This window comes from Cibotium barometz, chromosome 38 (genome assembly GCF_041138505.1).
Source record: "Cibotium barometz isolate CiBa-2024 chromosome 38, ASM4113850v1, whole genome shotgun sequence".
In the NCBI taxonomy this organism is placed as follows: Eukaryota; Viridiplantae; Streptophyta; class Polypodiopsida; order Cyatheales; family Cibotiaceae; genus Cibotium; species Cibotium barometz.
Window position 1 is genome coordinate 5,016,631 of NC_141083.1, and position 19,182 is coordinate 5,035,812.

The 19,182-nt window shown below is 44.6% G+C and overlaps 1 protein-coding gene across 4 annotated transcripts in view; it reads left to right on the forward strand.

The window, feature by feature from the left end:
- LOC147616268 (Polynucleotidyl transferase, ribonuclease H-like superfamily protein) overlaps window positions 1-19,182 on the forward strand; it is a 76,749-nt gene that overhangs the window by 29,072 nt on the left and 28,495 nt on the right. For 2 of the 4 annotated variants that reach the window (XM_086777284.1, XM_086777286.1), the window contains exons 2-10: window positions 788-844; window positions 917-982; window positions 1,065-1,198; window positions 1,314-1,383; window positions 1,648-1,849; window positions 1,933-2,049; window positions 2,177-2,247; window positions 13,717-13,776; window positions 13,860-13,915. In XM_086777284.1, the coding sequence (XP_086633410.1) occupies window positions 788-844; window positions 917-982; window positions 1,065-1,198; window positions 1,314-1,383; window positions 1,648-1,849; window positions 1,933-2,049; window positions 2,177-2,247; window positions 13,717-13,776; window positions 13,860-13,915 (833 nt within the window). The remainder of the gene's footprint in view (window positions 1-787; window positions 845-916; window positions 983-1,064; window positions 1,199-1,313; window positions 1,384-1,647; window positions 1,850-1,932; window positions 2,050-2,176; window positions 2,248-13,716; window positions 13,777-13,859; window positions 13,916-19,182) is intronic. The other 2 variants (XM_086777285.1, XM_086777289.1) reach the window with 1 other exon arrangement.

A 19,182-nucleotide genomic window follows, 5' to 3' on the forward strand; every position in this document is an offset into this window, starting at 1 on the left:
GTGCGAGGTGAACACTGAAAACCCATGAAGAAATATGCACTGTACAATGGCGAGTCCAAAAAGGACCCATACTAGAGTTCCTCAGAAACAGTCAAAGAAAAGTGAGAAAGTCTGCAAAGCAACATCCTGGCTCGCATAACAACAGTGTAGTGCCTGTCTCAAGGAGAGCCTGAAGGAGGAGGAGGTGTCTGACATATGCTGTCTGAACATGAATCGATTCTGGCTGCTCCAAATTGTCCACATAGCCTAGAACGGTACCTAGGAGAAGAATGCAGCATAAGGCCGGAGCACGACTGGCAGCGCTCCAAATATCCGGAACTGTTTCCCAAAGAGAGTGCGGGAAATCTAATGTGCAAGCAAGCTGAAATGTCCAGGAGCAGTCTGGAATGTGGACAGGTCCAAAGAAGGCGTGACACCGTCTGAGTCTGTGCACCACAACGGCGTGTCTATGGGTCACACACACACATATATCCTTCCAAAGTATTCTGCACTGTTTGAGGAGGTATGCTTTCTAAATATTATTGCTGCTCCTGCAAATTGCCTGTCAAAGAACCCACATTTTAATGTGGTTCTGTTTTCATACACTCTGGGGTTTCTCATTGTCAAACAACCAAAGGCAGCTTTCAAGCTTTTTTATCAATGGATTTTCTGTATTAAGCAATAAAATACTCAGAAAGCCTGTCTGTGCAGTGGCTCTTGCTCTGAGTGGCTATTCGCTGGGGGTGAGTTCGACACCTTATGTATGCATGTATGTATAACTTTGATGAAGCTTTACATGATCTTGCAGGCACGTGCAGAAGTTGTTTTTCAAATACCAGATCGGGAGACTAAAATAACTTTTGAGGTAGTACTATGACCATTGTTTTGTTGATTGTCTTTTGGGCACTGTAAAGTCTTGATTTACATGTTCTGACAGGATATTCAAGGCCTGGTTCGATGGGTTTTGGCGGATGGAAGCATGCCAAGTTGGGTGTTCATCAAGGTAACGTCAGGCTTGAAATAACTGTGTGGTGGTTTTGAGGTCTCAGTGGCTCACACTTGTTGGCTGACCCTTGGCTATACAGAACAAGCCGTTAATTTCAAAACTTGTGCTGCTCTACATACCTGGTCTTGATGCTGCTGTGTATATGTCACACACAAATTTCCTCCAAAACCTGACCCATTGTTGTGGCAAGCCACGTGCCCTACTGGCACCAAGGTTGTTTTGCACTCATTGTTCCCTTTAAAATTGTTATCCCTATATATCTGATTTCATGTTATCTCAAGCTACCATTCAATACAAAATGTTAATATTGATTTTCTGTGACATGTAGCCCAACTGTTGATTCAACTCAAATGCTGGAGTTATTTTTTACAATCAAATACAAAAAACCAACAAAAAAGGTGATTGATCAATCCTTATCGGCCAACGTGGAGGGGGTCTCGTGCCAACTGTAGATACATCTGTTGCTTTAGGATCAGCATGCTATGGGTGACTTTATTACCAAAAAAAAGCAAGTTGTTCACCGAGTGTCTGGACTGCTGCCACAAGTTCAGACACGTTCTGTTGATAGTACCTAGAGCTCAAATTATACATGTGTGCGCACACATTGAATAGGTTGGGTTACTGTGTGAGGAATTTCTTGAACAAAAATCTCTTACATGCAGCTAGCAAGCTCGCTATCTCACCAAACATCTGAAGTAAAGCAGCCAGATGGTGTGCCACAAGAAGCATACGAGGAAAGCCTTGTTTGCAAAAAGTCACACAAGCTCAGTGAAGGTGATACCCCAAGGAAGATGTTAAATGGAGGTGATCTAATATGCAGTTCTACCACTCCTCGAGTGGAGATTGGACCCAAAAATGGCAAGAGTACGAGACTTGACACATTTATACTAGCTCTATTTCAGTCACCCTTAGTCCTTTTTTGTTTTAGAGTTACCTATATATTATAGGTCCTGCTGCAGGAAGTTTGGGAAAAAATTATGAGGGACAATTTCCAGCATCATACTACACACTTACAGAAGCAGAGATGCAGGAGCATGGGTACCCATTGTCTGTTTGTATTGATGGTAATTTGTTTACATTTTCATGTTGTACTGTTGTCATGGTTATTGGGTGCACATCATCCCTGTTACTGTTGCTCTCCAACAAAAACCGAGATTTCTGTTTGAGGGAATGTTGCTCTTTATGATTCAGGTTATGTTCAAACTCAGCCAGCAGCTTGGCAGTCTCCCTGTCAGCAGATAGTCGCTCTTGATTGTGAAATGGTAAGAGGTCATTACATGTACTATATTGTATGTGGTTTTTCTACATTCAACAAGTAAGGCTTTCCTTCGTAACTCTCTCCCCTAGATTGCAGCAACGTGTATGCACGTGTATAATTCCATGCACATTTCACATCTCATGTCTCTTTAGACTAACCGGCTGGCCTCGGGGGATTCAAACACTTTAAATATTAAAGTAACTAAACACGTTAAATAACAACCATGCACCAAACCACAAAACAAAAGAAAATACTGTAGGCACCAGAGGGGTCGGAATGGGCTGACCACCCCCCCCCCCCCCCCCCCCCCCCCCCCCCTTTTTGGAATATTTTATTAACCAAGGAGTAGTTTCTTGGTACAAGCTTTGAGGGCTCTCCTCTCCTGACAGAAATTGCATTATTCTTTAAAAACATTCTTAATTACCAAGTACATTGAGCAACACCTGAAAATTGTTACATGACTTATATTGACGGGATTCCCTAGGGGCAGGGGCAGGTTCGTAATTGGGAGTCTAGAGGGCTAAGCCAATGCTTGGGGTAGCCAATGTGAATTAGAAAGGCTTACGGGGACACCCGAAGGCATTAATTAATGGAAGGATTATGGTGAAAGCCCCAAAGGTGTATATCTTGAGTTTCAATTGGCCTTATGGCAAGCATTGGGCAAGGCGGTGTGTGGTCTAGCACATGGTATTTGCATGAATTGAGGAAATTCTATATCTAGCCAGTGAATAGAGCATACTATGGCTGATTGTTTTTTTTTTGTAAGGCGATGGTCGAAGGTGGCCGATTTTCCCATTTTTGAAGGTGGCCGATGGTCGTTTTTTTTGTGAGGCGACATTTTTTTTTTTTGGCGAATATTTTTAAAGCATAATTGAAAGCTTTTCATTCTCCTAAGGTTTTATGCCTTAATTTTTTATAGCTTTTAACTTTCTTATATGCCTTAGTTTTTTATAGACTTTTACGCCTTTAATTTTCTTATAAAAACAAGTCGACTTTCATTAGCTTGCCTTCTCTACCCTCTCTTGCTCCATTCGAGATAGAGAAAATATCTTGCACGATATTTGATGCTAGCTTCTTTGGAAATTCAACGTAGGATCCTGCCAACAGGCTTTCCAATGAAAATCAGAAGAAGTTTTTATTTAGCTTGTAAATTTCAGCATTTTGTTTGCATTTTTTTACTGCAATAATTGCTTCTCCAAGAGAGAGAGAAACGTATTTGGGAAGAAGCAGGTAGAGAGGAAAAAGCTAGAAATGTTGAAATTAGGGAGTGGGAATTGAGAATAGAGAGAGGTAAAGTTCCGTTGGAGGCTGAGGAAGAAGGGGAGTTGGAGGGAGGCATTATAGGAGAGTGATGAAGAAATTGAAGAATTCACACGCTTCCATGACTAAGAATTACAGAGAATGGATAAGCAGCTCTGGTTTCCCAAGGTGACCATAAAATGTTACAATCGTGACTTGAAAATTCAGAAGTCCATTACAGTACGGTTCTAACTTCTCTAAAAAATTTAATGGATTTCGTTAATAAATTACGGCAACCTCAAATGAAAGACTCTCCTACGCCTAGGGTTTTTGACCTCTGGACCAAATTTATAGAACAAGTGCCTTCAGTGGAAGCAACTCTGGATACCTCCAACTTTTAATGGGGAAGAAAAGGATAGAAGTAAAGATGCTGTCCATATAAATTTCAAGTGATTATTTCACTAAAGACAATACCCCCTTATGAACAAGTGGCTCAGTGAGTGTCGCTCACCCCTAAAGCTTTTAAATGGTGGTTTAGTTTAGAGTTTTTGCTTTTCTCACCGATGACATGGGAATCATGACGTATAAATGATACCATATGCGCTTTGCCTTCTTCTTCTTCTTCTTTAACTACATGCCCCATGGAGGTGACATTAGCATCCTGAAACTCTTGCAGGTACAGAGGTTCAACTTTTGGTACAAGGGTACAAATGCTACTGCAGCAAGTACAGCTCTAAGTACAACCAATGCAAATGGTACAAAGGTACAACTAGGTACAAAGGTGCACTATCGCTGTAGAGCCAAGATCAGGGCAGCCACGGTCCTTAAATCAGCATCAACAAAGAGGTACATGAGTGCCTCAAACAAGCTTCAAAACTGTACGGAAAAGTACAGTTACTGTATGGGCAGCAGCCAGCAGGTACAAAAAGTATAGCCCATATATATGGATTGGTTCAGGCTGATACAGCAGGTACATAGGCTGGTATAGATAGTTCAGGGATGTACAGGCAAAAGGGACTCGGGGAGCTGTCACAAGCTGTAGAACACTTGTGTCTATGTGCTAGGGTTTGAGGGTAAAGTTTAGTGGAATTAACACACAGAGCAAACACAAGAGTCCTAAAACTACTGTTTTGTACTATGTACAAGAAATAGTTTACAACTGAATTCTTGCAAATATATGGTTGAGTGAAAACGTCAACTGCAGCCCTATGACCTACTGAATACTCCATGACTTGCCACATCATATCTTGCCACCTGTGCCTGCCCAAGGATTGCGCCTACATTTGCTGCTGCTGCCTAGCTCCTATAGGCCATCCACTAGGTAAGGACCAAGGTGTTTTACATTCTCCCCCACTTGTAGTGCATTTGCCCTCAGATGCACGGTGTCCATATAAAGTGTCCTTTCATAAAAGGAAAAGATCCAAGCAATCATGCATGGTACCCAAGATCCCGAACACTACAAGACCACTTTGTGTCTAGGGCGCAGGCTCACATTCCGTCCTTGCCGCACAAGCACAAAGACTTGCAAAGAAACCTGCGGATGACCAACTCTTGTTTGATCCGGCACTTTCTGTTTGTCCAACCGTTTACTAAGAAACATTTCAGGCCATTGAGTATTCTTCGGTAGCTCACGGAAAGCACACTTCAAAGAAAGGCCTTACAGAACTCTGCTATCCACACTCCAGCCACTAATGCATCGACTTAGATGGATCACATGCAAAGCTCCCTCTTAGATGGATCACATGTGAAGCTCCCTCCATAAGATCACTTGACACACAAGCTAAACATACAAGTTAAACACACAAGGTTAGAACACATAGAAGGGTGGAGGCAAACTATCCTCCCAATTGTAGATTCCATCCGGAATCTCTCTCAAGCCAGGAGCTAAGGTTTCACTCCCACAAGCCAAGCCAGTCAGCCTTGGTGTCACATACCACCAGAGCCTGTTCTAAGGGACCCTCGGCAAGACCGCCTGTGAACCGCCATGTCCATGGCAGAAGTAAGACTACTATGGTCTAGGCACAGACCATGTGTCAAGTATGACGGTCTTATCCACACAATAATTCGTAAGTCACTTATATAGGGACTACTGCAGCTATAAATAACCATCAGCGAATAATCATGCATAATGTACCCTAACCACTTGTAACCTTGCTTGTAGCCTTTTCCTTAATATCAGGGCTCCCCAACCTTGCCTAGATTAGGACCTAATCTTGAGGATTAGTGTTAGGTACATAACATACTTCCCCTCCTAGGACCTTTCCTCTCTAGGAAACAAAGTCAAGCAATCTCTGCCCTGAACTAGCAACTGCCTCCCGAGTCAAGTCCTCCATTGCCCTGTCTTTCCACTGGATCTTATACTTGGAGATCAACTAATTTCTAAGCTTCCTCTCCTTGAAATTCAGTAGGAGCCGTGGCTCATGTGGAACAAAGGATAAGTCCTTAACGACGTTATCTTCAGCTCCGAGTTTCTCATTGAGTCTACTCACATGAAAAACTGGATGAACTTTTACATTAGGAGGCAATTCTAACTTATAAGCCACCTCACCAAACCTTTTTAGGATCCGTTAAGGTCCACAATACCTATGGGACAACCTTCCAACCTCCCCATTGGCAAAGTGTCTTATCCTGAGCTCTTCTAATAGATTTTCGTGCATTGGCTAGCATCTCCTACATATCCGCTAAGAAATCTCTAGCCGTATCAATCTTTATATCCTTAAGTCCTGATATAGTTACCATAGATCTAGGTTGGTAACTGTACATCAGTATCAACGGATTGTAAAGCACTATTGTAGGCAAACTTGACCATTGGGATGTACCTTTCCGAATTAGATGGTTGCTTGAAAACGTATGCATGAAGCATATCCTGCAGAATCTGATTCACCCTCTCCATTTTCCCATTAGAGAGAGGATGATCAGAGGAACTCAAACTCAACGTAGTCTCTAATTTTTGGAAAACTAGTTGTCAGACGCGTCTAGAAAACTTCGAGTCCCTGTCACTCACTATGTCACAAGGCAACCCATATAAGGTGAAAAGCTACTTAACAAACTTGTGTCAAATTAGTTGCTCTAATAGTCAACCTTGTAGATAAAAACCTCGCCATCTTTGTCAGTTTGTCTATCACCACCTAGATAGCATCATGCCCTCTACTGGTCCACGGCAATTCGATAATAAAATGCATGGAAATACTTTTTCACTACCCAAAATCTAAGGTGCTCAGCCTCGTTCACTTGACATTGATGACATTTTACCACATAGTCTCGGACTTCTGCCTTCATTTTAGGCTAGTAAAGAGCCTTAATCAGCACAAACAAGAATTGGAAGACCAACAAGAAGATTCGATGCAGATTCTATAAGTGGCTTGGACACAAAGAAGCATACTATTTTAAGAAGAAAGAGCAAGAACAAGAACAACATCATGCCAATCTCCTTGAAGATGATGTTCTAGACTCTTCTAAAGAATATTGTGCTGATAAAAAAGAAATTCATGCTGCAACTGTCCAAGTCAAAGCCTCGCTCTAGACAAGGTCCAGGACGATTGGGCTTTCTAAGCCCTGTTTTCGCCATTATGTTGAGTCAAGGGTTCTCTGCCCGGGTCATCCCCCAAAACATGAATATTTTGAATGTCTTTTTGGAGTTGTTGTAATGCCTTGATGCTATAAAAGGCAAAGATGTATTCTTATCCTAGTTAGGAGTCGAGGGGTGAATAAGCATTAATCTCAGCTTCAGTCATAAGCTGATTGAGGGAATAGCATGGCTTGTTCGCCTTTGTGCAGTGATGTGATGGAGTTGGAGGATGGTTTCTTCTTTTGCTTTCTTGTGTAACACGCGAAAGCTCTGGGAGTCTTCTTTCAGCCCTAAACACTATTGAGAACATGCTGATGCAAAAACGCAGACAGAAGGGAGAGTAGAGAGAGAGAGAGATGCTGGAAATTCAGTATATTCATATGGTACAAAAAGGTACCTACAATCTAGAGCCAAAGGCTGCCTTCTTGAAAAGGTGTAAATCACCAAAACAGTCCTAAACTTGGACCCAACTCATAAGGAGTTGAATGATTACAACAATGAGCATATGCGCCCTTTTATAGCTCTTTGGACTCCTTGGAGTGCTGGCCGACCAGCAGTTGGCCAACCGACTGGTCATATACTCCATAAATGCTGCGCCTTCTGGTCATCTTGCCATGTAATGATGCGTTCTCAGTCGACAGCTCCTTGGTTTCAGCCAACAGCTCTTTGTCTCAACCGATAGCACCCAAGTCCTTCTCCAATTCCAAACTTGCCACTTCAGCACTTATACTCCAACTTCTGGTTCTAATGCTCTTTTTCTGGTTGCCCCTTCTAGACTAGCTACTGAGAATGTTCATGGCCATGCTTGCACATGACATTCCCCTCTGCTAAACTTGATGATGGGATTCCAACAACCTGTTCTTGGATGATTGTCATCATCCCAATCTTTTCCCGAAGTCCCTCTGTCATCCATCCATCTCTGGCAACCATTTTCTCTGAAAACCCAGCCCGGTCTCCAAAACCACTCTGACTCTGAATAATATCTATGCATCTGTTCCATCCTGTCCCCAATCCATTCTTGCCTTGACTCTGAACACCGTCTTGGTCTTCATTCTTGAGAAATGAGTCTAGCACTCTCACTCCACCCCTTGGAGGATAATCCTCCCTTGGGACCGTTGCCCGAGAACCTATCTGGCTCACAGGACTGCCATCCCCCCTGGCTTTGTGAAACACCACCAACAAACCTCCTGGGAGCTCTTCTCGTTCTTGTGTTCCTTGCCTTGGGCTTCGTATCCGTGTACTTTCCTGTACCTTGGACTTGTACACCATCATATGGGACTGAATCAGTGTTTAGCTTTGCTGAGTTTGATGCTCTGATACCAATGTAACACGATGAAGCTCTGGGAGTCTTCTTTCAGCCCTAAACACTACTGAGAACATGCTGATGCAAAAACGCAGACATAAGGGAGAGTAGAGAGAGAGAGAGAGATGCTGGAAATTTAGTATATTCATATGGTACAAAAAGGTACCTACAATATACAACCGATTACAACAATGAGCATATGCGCCCTTTTATAGCCCTTTGGACTCCTTAAAGTCGGCTGGCCGACTTTAAGGAGTCATATACTCCAGAAATGCTATGCCTTCTGGTCATCTTGCCATGTAATGATGCGTTCTCAGCCGACAGCTCCTTGGTTTCAGTCGACAGTTCTTTGTCTCAGCCGATAGCACCCAAGTCCTTCTCCAAGTCCAAACTTGCGACTTCAGCACCTTATACTCCAACTTCTAGTTCTAATGCTCTTTTTCTAGTTGCCCCTTCTGGACTAGCTACTGAGAATGTTCATGGCCATGCTTGCACATGACATTCCCCTCTGCTAAACTTGATGATGGGATTCCAACTTGTTCTTGGATGACTGTCATCATCCCAATCTTTTCCCGAAGTCCCTCTATCATCCATCCATCTCTGGCAACCCTTTTCTCTGAAAACCCGGCCCGTTCTCCAAAACCACTCTGACTCTGAATAATATCTATGCATCTGTTCCATCCAGTCCCCAATCCATTCTTGCCTTGACTCTGAACACAGTCTTGGTCTTCATTCCTCAGAAATGAGTTTGGCACTCTCACTCCACCCCTTGGAGGATAATCCTCCCTTGGGACCGTTGCCCGAGAACCTATCTGGCTCACAGGACTGCCATCCCCCCTGGCTTTGTGGAACACCACCAACAAACCTCCCGGGAGCTCTTCCCGTTCCTGTGTTCCTTGCCTTGGGCTTCGTATCCGTGTACTTTCCTGTACCTTGGACCTGTACACCATTATATGGGACTGAATCAGTGTTTAGCTTTGCTGAGTCTGATGCTCTGATACCTATGTAACACGCGGAAGCTTTGGGAGTCTTCTTTCAGCCCTCAACACTACTGAGAACATGCTGATGCAAAAACGCAGACAAAAGGGAGAGTAGAGAGAGAGAGATATGCTGGAAATCCAGTATATTCATATGGTACAAAAAGGTACCTACAATCTACAGCCAAAGGCTACCTTCTTGAAAAGGTGTATATCACCAACAAAACAGCCCTAAACTTGGACCCAACTCATAAGGAGTTGAATGATTACAACAATGAGCATATGCACCCTTTTATAGCCCTTTGGACTCCTTAAAGTGCTGGCCGACTGGTCATATACTCCATAAATGCTGCGCCTTCTGGTCATCTTGCCATGTAATGATGCGTTCTCAACCGACGGCTCCTTGGTTTCAGCCGACAGCTCTTTGTCTCAACCGACAGCACCCAAGTCCTTCTCCAAGTCCAAACTTGCCACTTCAGCACCTCATACTCCAACTTCTGGTTCTAATGCTCTTTTTCTGGTTGCCCCTTCTGGACTAGCTACTGAGAATGTTCATGGCCATGCTTGCACATGACATTCTTGTACCTTACTTTTGGGCAAAGCACTTCCATTGTCCCTTTAGCTAATGATAATAGACCACAGGAACAAATTGCTTCAAGACCACCTTGGGGTAGTCATCCTAGAAAATAACGTAGTAGTGCCTAAGGTGGCCTTCCCACCACAAGGCTAGTACCTGTCAAATCCGTATGTATCAGATGGAGCTGAAAAATATTGGAACCACCTACAGCTGTGAGCGTGACAACCAGTGTGGGGGTCGAGTTGGTGATGACTTCTTTGTCCATCCTCCCGTTAATTTGGGAGGCTTCAAAAGCCTTAATAATTGAGTTTGCTCCTCATGACGCATGGAAGAAACTTGCAAACCAATAGTCCCTTGACGTTGCGCCCATGAAGGCGAGTGGGAACTGTTCGGGGAATTGGATGTGAGGGACTCCGCGAAGGATGCCCATGCTGAGAAGCACGAGCTTCGGTAGATTCCAACTTTCGAACATGTGGCTTGGGGTGCCGACTCTCTTGTCGAGACGAGTAGACATGGCTGCCATCCTTGCCTCCCTATGGGAAAGCACTTCCATAAGCGTGATTCAAACCATAACAAGTAGTTCGAAATCAAGGATAGAGAATGATGATGAGGGTTGCAACCCTTCGCACTGAGGAAGGCTGGGTGGGATAAGGGGGACACTGATACACTAGAAAGAACCCAAATAGTAACTTCCCAACCCTAGCCTTATGCACTCTTGGAATCTAGGGGCTCTACCCTATTCAAGCACTAAACTCGCATGGGTGCTAGATTTTTTATCTTTTAATAATAATAAGAATAATTATTTTGGCAGGTTCACCTGGCTCTGATGGAGGTGTGTGTGTGGGAGCATATATTGATACCAAGTTCTACACCCATTATTGGGCACTGATGACGTTAGTGGGGATGTCGTAGTATCTAGTCCATACTATGCATGATGGAGTTGATGGTTTGTTGTCTTGTGGATGACTACCATGAGGTTATAAATTGCACTTTCTTATAAGGTGAATTTGGGCATGTTCTTGGATTCATCTAGGTATATATATATATATATATATATATATATATATATATATATAGAGCACTCGTGTCTATGTGCTAGAGTTTGAGAGTAGAGTGCAGTGGAATTTGGGCATGTTCTTGGATTCATCTAGGTATATATATATATATATATATATATATATATATATATATAGAACACTCGTGTCTATGTGCTAGAGTTTGAGAGTAGAGTGCAGTGGAATCACTACATAGAGCACACACAAGAATTTCTAAACTGCAAGAGCTTCAATTGAAGCAGAGGGCTTAATTTATGCAAATATACCCGAAAAATCTGTGGATGCATAAGCTCTAAATTGATGAATTTTCCCAAAATTTGGAAAAATCCCCAAATTTTATAATTGCAAACTCTTCAATTTCGCCAATCTTGCCCAATTTCTGAAAACCCCCAAAATACTGTTAGTAAGGGCATCAATTTGATGGATTTCACCTTCTCTCTGAAATGCCCTAAGTTTTGTTGACATAGCAGCCTGCAGGTTCAACTGACGTGGAGGCGCTGCACAAGAGCAGCAGCAAGGTGGCTGTCAGCAGGTTGTTGGCGGCTGGGATGATAAAAAGCTTGTGTAGCTCGTCATGTTCCTGACTAGACAAGATGCACGTGTGATAACTGCTTGTACAGAACTCAAAGAGGTTGTCAGCTTCTGGATGGAGCGGCTGTACTTTGATGAGCTGATTTGGAAATCTCTGATGCCCACTGCTTGCCAAAAGCGGCCTTGACCATTGGCTGGTGCAAAGTACAAGCCCTATCAATGTAACAGCTCCTCTGCTTGGGCTACAAAGCGTAATGTGAAGATTTGCTTTGTCGTCTTCTATAGGTGCCTTGCCAGCTATGCTGTCGCACAGCTTGAAGAGCCACAGGGCCTGCCTTGCTGTAGCGCGGCTGCTTGCTAAGGATGTTGTGTGTATGGAGGATCACATTTTGTTTGTACAAACGAAGCTAGTGGTCGTTTCTACACCAAGAAGAACACAGCTACTAAAATGAGAGCTTTGATTAAGGTGCAGTCACAGCAAATGAAGATCGCCTAAGCTCTGACCAATAGTCGGTTTAGGGTTGCAGAGGTGCACCTAAGGTGGATGGAAGATATCCATGGAGAGAGAGAGAGAGAGAGAGAGAGAGAGAGAGAGAGAGAGAGAGAGATGTGATGAACTCTAGAGAGAGCAAGAGATTTGCACAACTCAATGATGATTAGGTAGATGCGGTAGAAGTGATGTTCACTGACAAAGACAATGCTTTTGTAGGCTTGCAGCCTTAACGTTTGACCCATACAAATATCACACTCTAATAAGTGAATGCCACATGGCACACTTATCTTATCAACATAGAAGAGTGCGTTCACACACTACTAGAATAATAACCCTTTAGGCTGTTCACACACACACACACACACACACACACACACACACATGGATACACAAACAGGGGTTCACACACACATTAGACTCCAAATCTCAAAACCACCCCCTCTTTTCTTTCTCCCTCCCAGTCCACGTGTGCGTAGTGGTAGGAGGGACACAGTTCGCGTCACCGTTGGTCTCCTTCGCGGAGTCCCTCTCCACCTTTTGGACATTTCTTACTCTTTTTTGATGTCGGGGGACTACCAGTTGGTTGAGTTCTTCCTCCATGCCTCGTGAGGAACGCGCTCAATTATTGAAGCTTCTGAAGCCTCCCAAGTTCAACGATTGAGAAGTCGTCACCAATTGGAGCCTTGGGGGAATATTTTATTAACCAAGTAACCAAGTAGTATTTTCTTAGAACAAGCTTTGAGGGTTCTCTTCTCCTCAAGAAATACAATGACCACACCTCAAAATGCATTGTTCTTGATGAAAATTCAAAATTACCAAGTGTATTATTTCCTCTTCCTGTTGTGAGTATTAATCCTCTCCGCACACATTCCTTGAGGAAAGCACTTGCAGTGTCGCAGCTTCATTCAGTACATTTATATGTTCAACCTGCTCGGTTGGACCAAGTACAAGTGACCAACAGACAGATCGACCAGCAGGTACAATAGTTACAGTACGGCCAGATTGTAGGAGCAGTTTGACCAGCAGCTTTTGTAGCATGGCAATCGGCACCAAGGGAAGCCTGTAGAACTGGAGAAATATCCATGGGCTCGAAAGTACAATTGGGTAAAGGACTAGATGGGTACATGAATTACAACAGAGGTGGTTCAGCTGTACATCAGAAGTACAGCTGGGTACCACTGATGTGTATGGAAACAGGTACAACATTACAGAATTGCTAAGACAGCTGTACGGAGGGTGGTAAGGACTGTATGCAGGGTGGTAAGATTGTCCATTTAAATGCTGGGCCCCACGGAGGTGTTTTCCCATGTGTCCTTGAGCCCAACGAGCCCAATAGTCTCACTGACGGATGCATATGTCTAGTGGCCATGATCCATCTCTCAGGCACCAAAACTAGACATATGGCACTTGTGTACATTATATTGGATAATCCCCCATTCTCAATAGCTTGTACATGTTGATCCTAGTATCCATGTAGTCCAATGATCATAGAGCTTATGTCGCAACTCGTGACACAAGCTCACTTGGTAAGCCTTCCCAGCATTAAACCAATGGGCTCTTAGCCCAATTTCTGAGGGTGGTTCACTCGGTTCCGCCATCTGGATGTCTTCTTTTTGGCTGTTTCTCTTTCGTTATGTTAAGGTCTTGTTTTTATGTGTTGGGAGTTTTCTATTTATGCTTCACACAACTTCTCACGGCAATACTGAGTCCTCTATGTTGTATAATGGTAGTGCTACACCGAGCATGGATTAGAATTGACACGAGCTTCCTTGGTAGATAAACAAGGCAAGGTAAGTAATTTACAAAACATTCTTTTCACCACAAGCAAGGTAAAGGCAACGCATGGTTCTTACAAAATGTTGTGTGAATGCAGGTTCTTTTTGACTCATTGGTTAAACCGCCAAGTTCAATTACAGACTACAATACCAAGTATGTAGTTTAATACTAACTCAGAGTAGTTCTTGGTGCCATTCTCGGATCTCTTGCCAAGTTTCATAAGAATCCTTAATGACATTTGCTTGGTCGCTCTTTTTTGTTCGTGTTATCTTGTCGCTGCTACCTGAATCTTACGCAGTCCAAAACAAGCCACTGCCGCATGCTAGAGTAGTTGTTTTAAAAGCAATGAGTTTTTTATGATAAAAGATTATATTGTGCAAATCCTCCTAGTCTCCCTGTAGTAACCAGCCGGACATGTGTGCTCGTAGCAAGACCAATCGGCTCTGTGCAGCTTGGCTGTGTTCCCCAAGCTGTTGACGCTGCCTCGTGTCCATGCCCTCATGTGTGTGATTCCACCAGTCGGTGTGGAATGCTTGGGTGAACATAATGCTAATCAATACACTTAAATACACCAAGATTTAATAGACAACAAGCACAATACAAGATGTAATTTGCTGAATTGACAAGAGACGCACAATGAGCCAAATGGTCGGTCCCTCCCTCAAATTATGTTTATTGATCTTGGGAGAATCATGTACATAGTCTTGTTATTAACCAGATTTCCATACCAATGCATATGAATACAATACTGCAAACAATATGGTTGTCGGTGAAGATCTCCAACTCACACTACCATCTCAAGTGTCCATGTTCCCTACCATTTGTTCTCTATTGTTCCACCAACGCATGGTTGAGACAATGGGCAAGATAGCATGCAGGACAAGAGAACACTAGAGTCTTGCTCCTCCCTCTTGCTACTTGCTGTAGAGTTGATGACAGTGAAAGTCTTCACGACGGAAGCGTTTGGAGTGTTTAAATCTTCAATCTGTCGCGATTCTTCGCGACAAAAGTCTTCAAGTGGATGAAGGGAACACTGGGAAAACTTCCCCTATGGTTCACTTGAGAAAGGAAGGCTGAAATTAGGATTTTTAGCCAAAAGGCCAAAAATTAACTCTGGAAAGTGGTCCAAAACCCTCTCTGAATAAACAGTGGAAACGACCACGTATCTCATAGTATGCAGTACAATGGCATATATAATGCAGCTCTGTCTCTGGCTCCCCATGGCATACTCGGCATATCCTGGCCTCAGCTGGTATACCTCTATATCGGCCAATCTCAATCTCAAGCTGGTGTGAGGATGTGCGAATCTGACCAATAGCACATCGTACTGCATGAGACAAGTGTACATCCATGTAATTGGGTCTGATCACAAATCCATCTGCTGTGAGCTGAAGAAAATGCTCTCTGTAGAAAGCCATCTTCGTGCCTAGCTCCTCAGTCGGCTGTATCCATGTCCTCCTAATGTCCAGCTGAACTAAATCCTGACGGATGAGTCTGGTAATCTCTGTCCGTGTGAGAGTGAGAGAGGGTGCCTCCAGAGAATATTGGAAGGGAGGCAATCTGTCCATGCTAAAACCATGTGCCTGGAACCAAGATGTCATCTGTCCATACCAACAAGCCGTGTCTCCCTGTAAAGCTAACTGTCCGGAGGACTCCAAGGCGAGGCGTGCATATCTGTCTCGGGGGAGATCCCACAAGCCATGTATGTAGGAGACTGATCTCGTAAGAGCCTCAATCACCAGAGGGGCAGCCGCCAGCTCTGCTCGAACAATCTCATGAGGTACCACGGCCTTGGCTCTAATAATCCTAGCAATCATAGATACCAAAGGCCTCTCCATACCAAAGGCCTCTCCATACCTCTCCACCCGCCTGCGCTGTGATGGCCCACTGAAGGTCCCCATATCTGCACTCCATAAAGCATAGCTGATGTCACTAGAGTGTCAAAAAGCCAAAGTTTCGTTCGAGGTTCCTGAAACTGAACCTGCGAACACATCCTCTCCAAACCACCCAGGGCTGCATGTGCTCTAGTCAATCTAGTCTCTGCTGCTCTCCTCATCGAAAACACTGGCCCACTGAATACTACCCCAAGATATGTATATGCATCTGTATACTCCACAATCTCTTGCCCATATGTAAATGTGGAAGCTGATCGCCTAACCCACTGTGGCGTGGTGTTAAACACCATAACCTTGGTTTTGCCAAGGTTGACAGACAATCCACTATCATGTGCAAACTCATGTAAAGCATCCAGATGACGTTGCATACCCTCAGGGGAATCAGAGATCAACACAATATCATCAGCATATAACAATAGTGGGATCCATGTACCTGCTAGCTGGGCTCCTCTGTCCCCCAATCTCTCAATGTAGTCAGAAGCCTCATCCACATACATACCAAACAGTGAAGGAGATAATGGGCAACCTTGCTTCACTCCTATAGTGGAGTGAACCAAAGTAGAGACCCCCTCTGGGGTGCGTACCTGTCCTGCAACAACTGATCTATATAAAGCCATAATCCCCCATATGAGCTCTGTGGGTACCCCCATCTCCTGTAATCGCCTCATCAATGTGGCTCTGGGCACTGTATCAAATGCTTTGCGGAAGTCCACAAAGCTACAATAAATCCGTCGCCCATGCGACCTGCCCTCCTCAATAATGGCCCGGAGAGTCAAGATGTGGTCAAGAGTAGAGAAACCTCTCTTGAACCCTGCCTGTCCCTCTGCTCGAATGCCAACTCTCTCTGCCCATCTACTCAACTGCTGCTCAAGAATGGATGCATACAATCGTGCTAGTGTGTGACCAATCATAATAGTGCGATAATTCCCTGGCTCCATAGGGTCCCCTGACTTGAAGATAGGCACGATGGTGGACCTACTCCAAGTCTCGGGTAAGCCTTCGCACATAGCACGATTGAACATCACTGCTAGAAGCTCTACCAGCATGTCTCTCGCATGAATAAAGTGCTCAGCGACCAATCCATCATGATCATATGCTCTCCCAGTCTTCATCCTATCAATGGCCTTCCTTACCATCTCTGCGGTAAAGAAAGTACATGTTTGTGGGCATGGTGCTGGCGGGTCAGGAAAAGGTGTCTGTCCAGGAACTGTATATAGAGATGCTGCATAACTACCCCAGACCTCTGTAGAAGTGATGGCCAAAGCAGGGGAGGACTCATGAAACAGACGCCAAGCCTCCCTCGAATCCTGGCTCAAGAACAGCTGGTATAATTCCTGCTCTAGCTGAGCAAGGCCGGCCCGCTTCTTCCTTCGCACAAGACGTCGGAAGGCAATACGTGACTGTCGGTGAGTAGTGACTCCCAAAGCAACCTCCCGCTACAATCGGGCTCTGGTCTCTCTGCACTCCTCATCATACCAGCTGTTCTGGGGCATACATCTAGAACGCTGTCTCTGTCCAGGCTGAGTATGTGGATATGCCTCTCTCGCTGCATCATGGAAAGTCTCTGTCAGTATATGGGTCAACTCCTCCGAAGGTCTCCCTGGCTCCTCTGTGCACAGACGTTTATAAATCCCATCTGTGTAGACAGCATCAGTCTCTGAGGTAAAAGTATATCGAGTGTGATCTGGCCCTCGTGTCCTCTGAGCTGTGGTAAAGTGAAAAGAGATAGTCAATGTCAACAATGCATGATCCACTACTACCCCAATGGGCCGAGATCCAACTGTGAAGTCTTCAATGCATGAAACAAAGCTGGGCATAGCCATAACATAATCCACTGTGCTAGCACCATGTCTATGTGGAAAGCAAGTAAATCCAGCTGTTGACGGAAACCTCTGCAAGCCATTAAGTATGGCCAACCCATGTGCAGTCTCCATATCTACCAAATATCTCCCATACTCTGTGCACTCCACATCCTGTGAGTGTCTGTCTAATCCCATATCCAGAGTGTCCAGCTCTCTCAGCATCTCCTCCGAGGTATCATAAAAGGCTGTCTGGCGGTTGCCCGTCCGGGCATTAAAGTCCCCTAACAGGATGATGTCTCCATCCCAAGAGAACTCCCATATGTCATCATCTAGCACAGAGAAAGGAGACTGCCCTCTAGGTGCTGCATATGTCGATGTACTAGGAGCAAAATAGCATATGGCAATATACAGGAATCTGCCTGTGTCGGCCCTCAGTCTCACCCACATATATCTGGCCTGATCATCTCTCCGAACGATGTGTAGAAGCGGTTGCAGCTCCTCCCTGAAAAGAACTGCCACCCCTCCTGATCCTCTACTACTGTGTACCGATCTCGTCCCTACTCTGCAAGCTGTCTCCCATCTGTATCCTGTCACCTGTGGCATCATCTGACCAGGAGCCTGGTGTGTCTCCGAGTAGAAATCCCACAATCCAATGTAACGTGTCCCAACAGAGTAAAAGCACCTCTGAGCCACCGATGATGTAGGCCATGTGGTAGATGTATGTGTGAGCACTTTAGTCCAGGACACGAGCACTTGTAGTAGCCTTGGACATGTTAGCACTTTCATCCCCAGTTTTTGCTCTTTATTGTGCCCATTTGGTCCCCTTTTGTATGGCCCTTGCTTGTGGGCTGGCCACCCCTTTTTTAGTATTTTTCTGGGATTTTTCCCAGCCATTCTGGCATTTTTCCAGTGAGCCATGTCCAACAGCTCCAGTCGGCCTGTTTCTGAGCTCCAGTCGGCCAGCTCTTCCCCACTATAAATAGTGGGTGCTGACCTCTCATTTTTCATTGAGTCTTGTACTTATTTGCTCCCTCACTTATGAGACTATCACTGTCTCTTGCTTGGGACTGTTTTGGTTCAGTATATTCAGCATAGTTTGCTCCATATCTCTCTCTCTCTTGCACTCTCTGTTCAGCACATTCTAGTGCCACTCTGCTTCCGCTTTGTGCACTCTTTCATGGTATCATCGCTCCAGGTTTAGCAACCTTTCTGCTGCCCCAGATTCAGCCCTGTTTTCAGCACCTTCTCCTCTGCGTTTTCTTCCAGATCCATAGCTTTTGCTGCTGCGTTTTCTGGACAGCACTCTGCTGGTCGTTTTTTCTTCAGATTGGCTTCACCGATTCAGCCGTCTGGCTCTTTGAGATCAGCGTTTCATTGCCCACTTGGAGATTGGACTGCAGGCGGCCTGTTTTCTACAGGACAGCACTTGTTCACTGCTGCGTTTTCCTCTCCAGTGGTCCTTTCCCTTTGCAGAGGGGGCTTGTGGTGTTGCAGGCTTTGGTGGCACTCTTGGTACCTGTGGAGGACACCTTTTCTTCAGAGATTGTGCATTTCTTGAGATTGAGCCCAAGCTCTTGTGATGGCTGCTCCCACTTCTCTTCATATGTTTGCTGAGTCTGCCAAGTTGGATGGTTCCAACTACACCCTATGGAAGGTGAAGGTGAAATCGGCCTTGCGTGGCGTGGATCTCTGGGATTGGCTTGTTACACATGCCAATGCCACC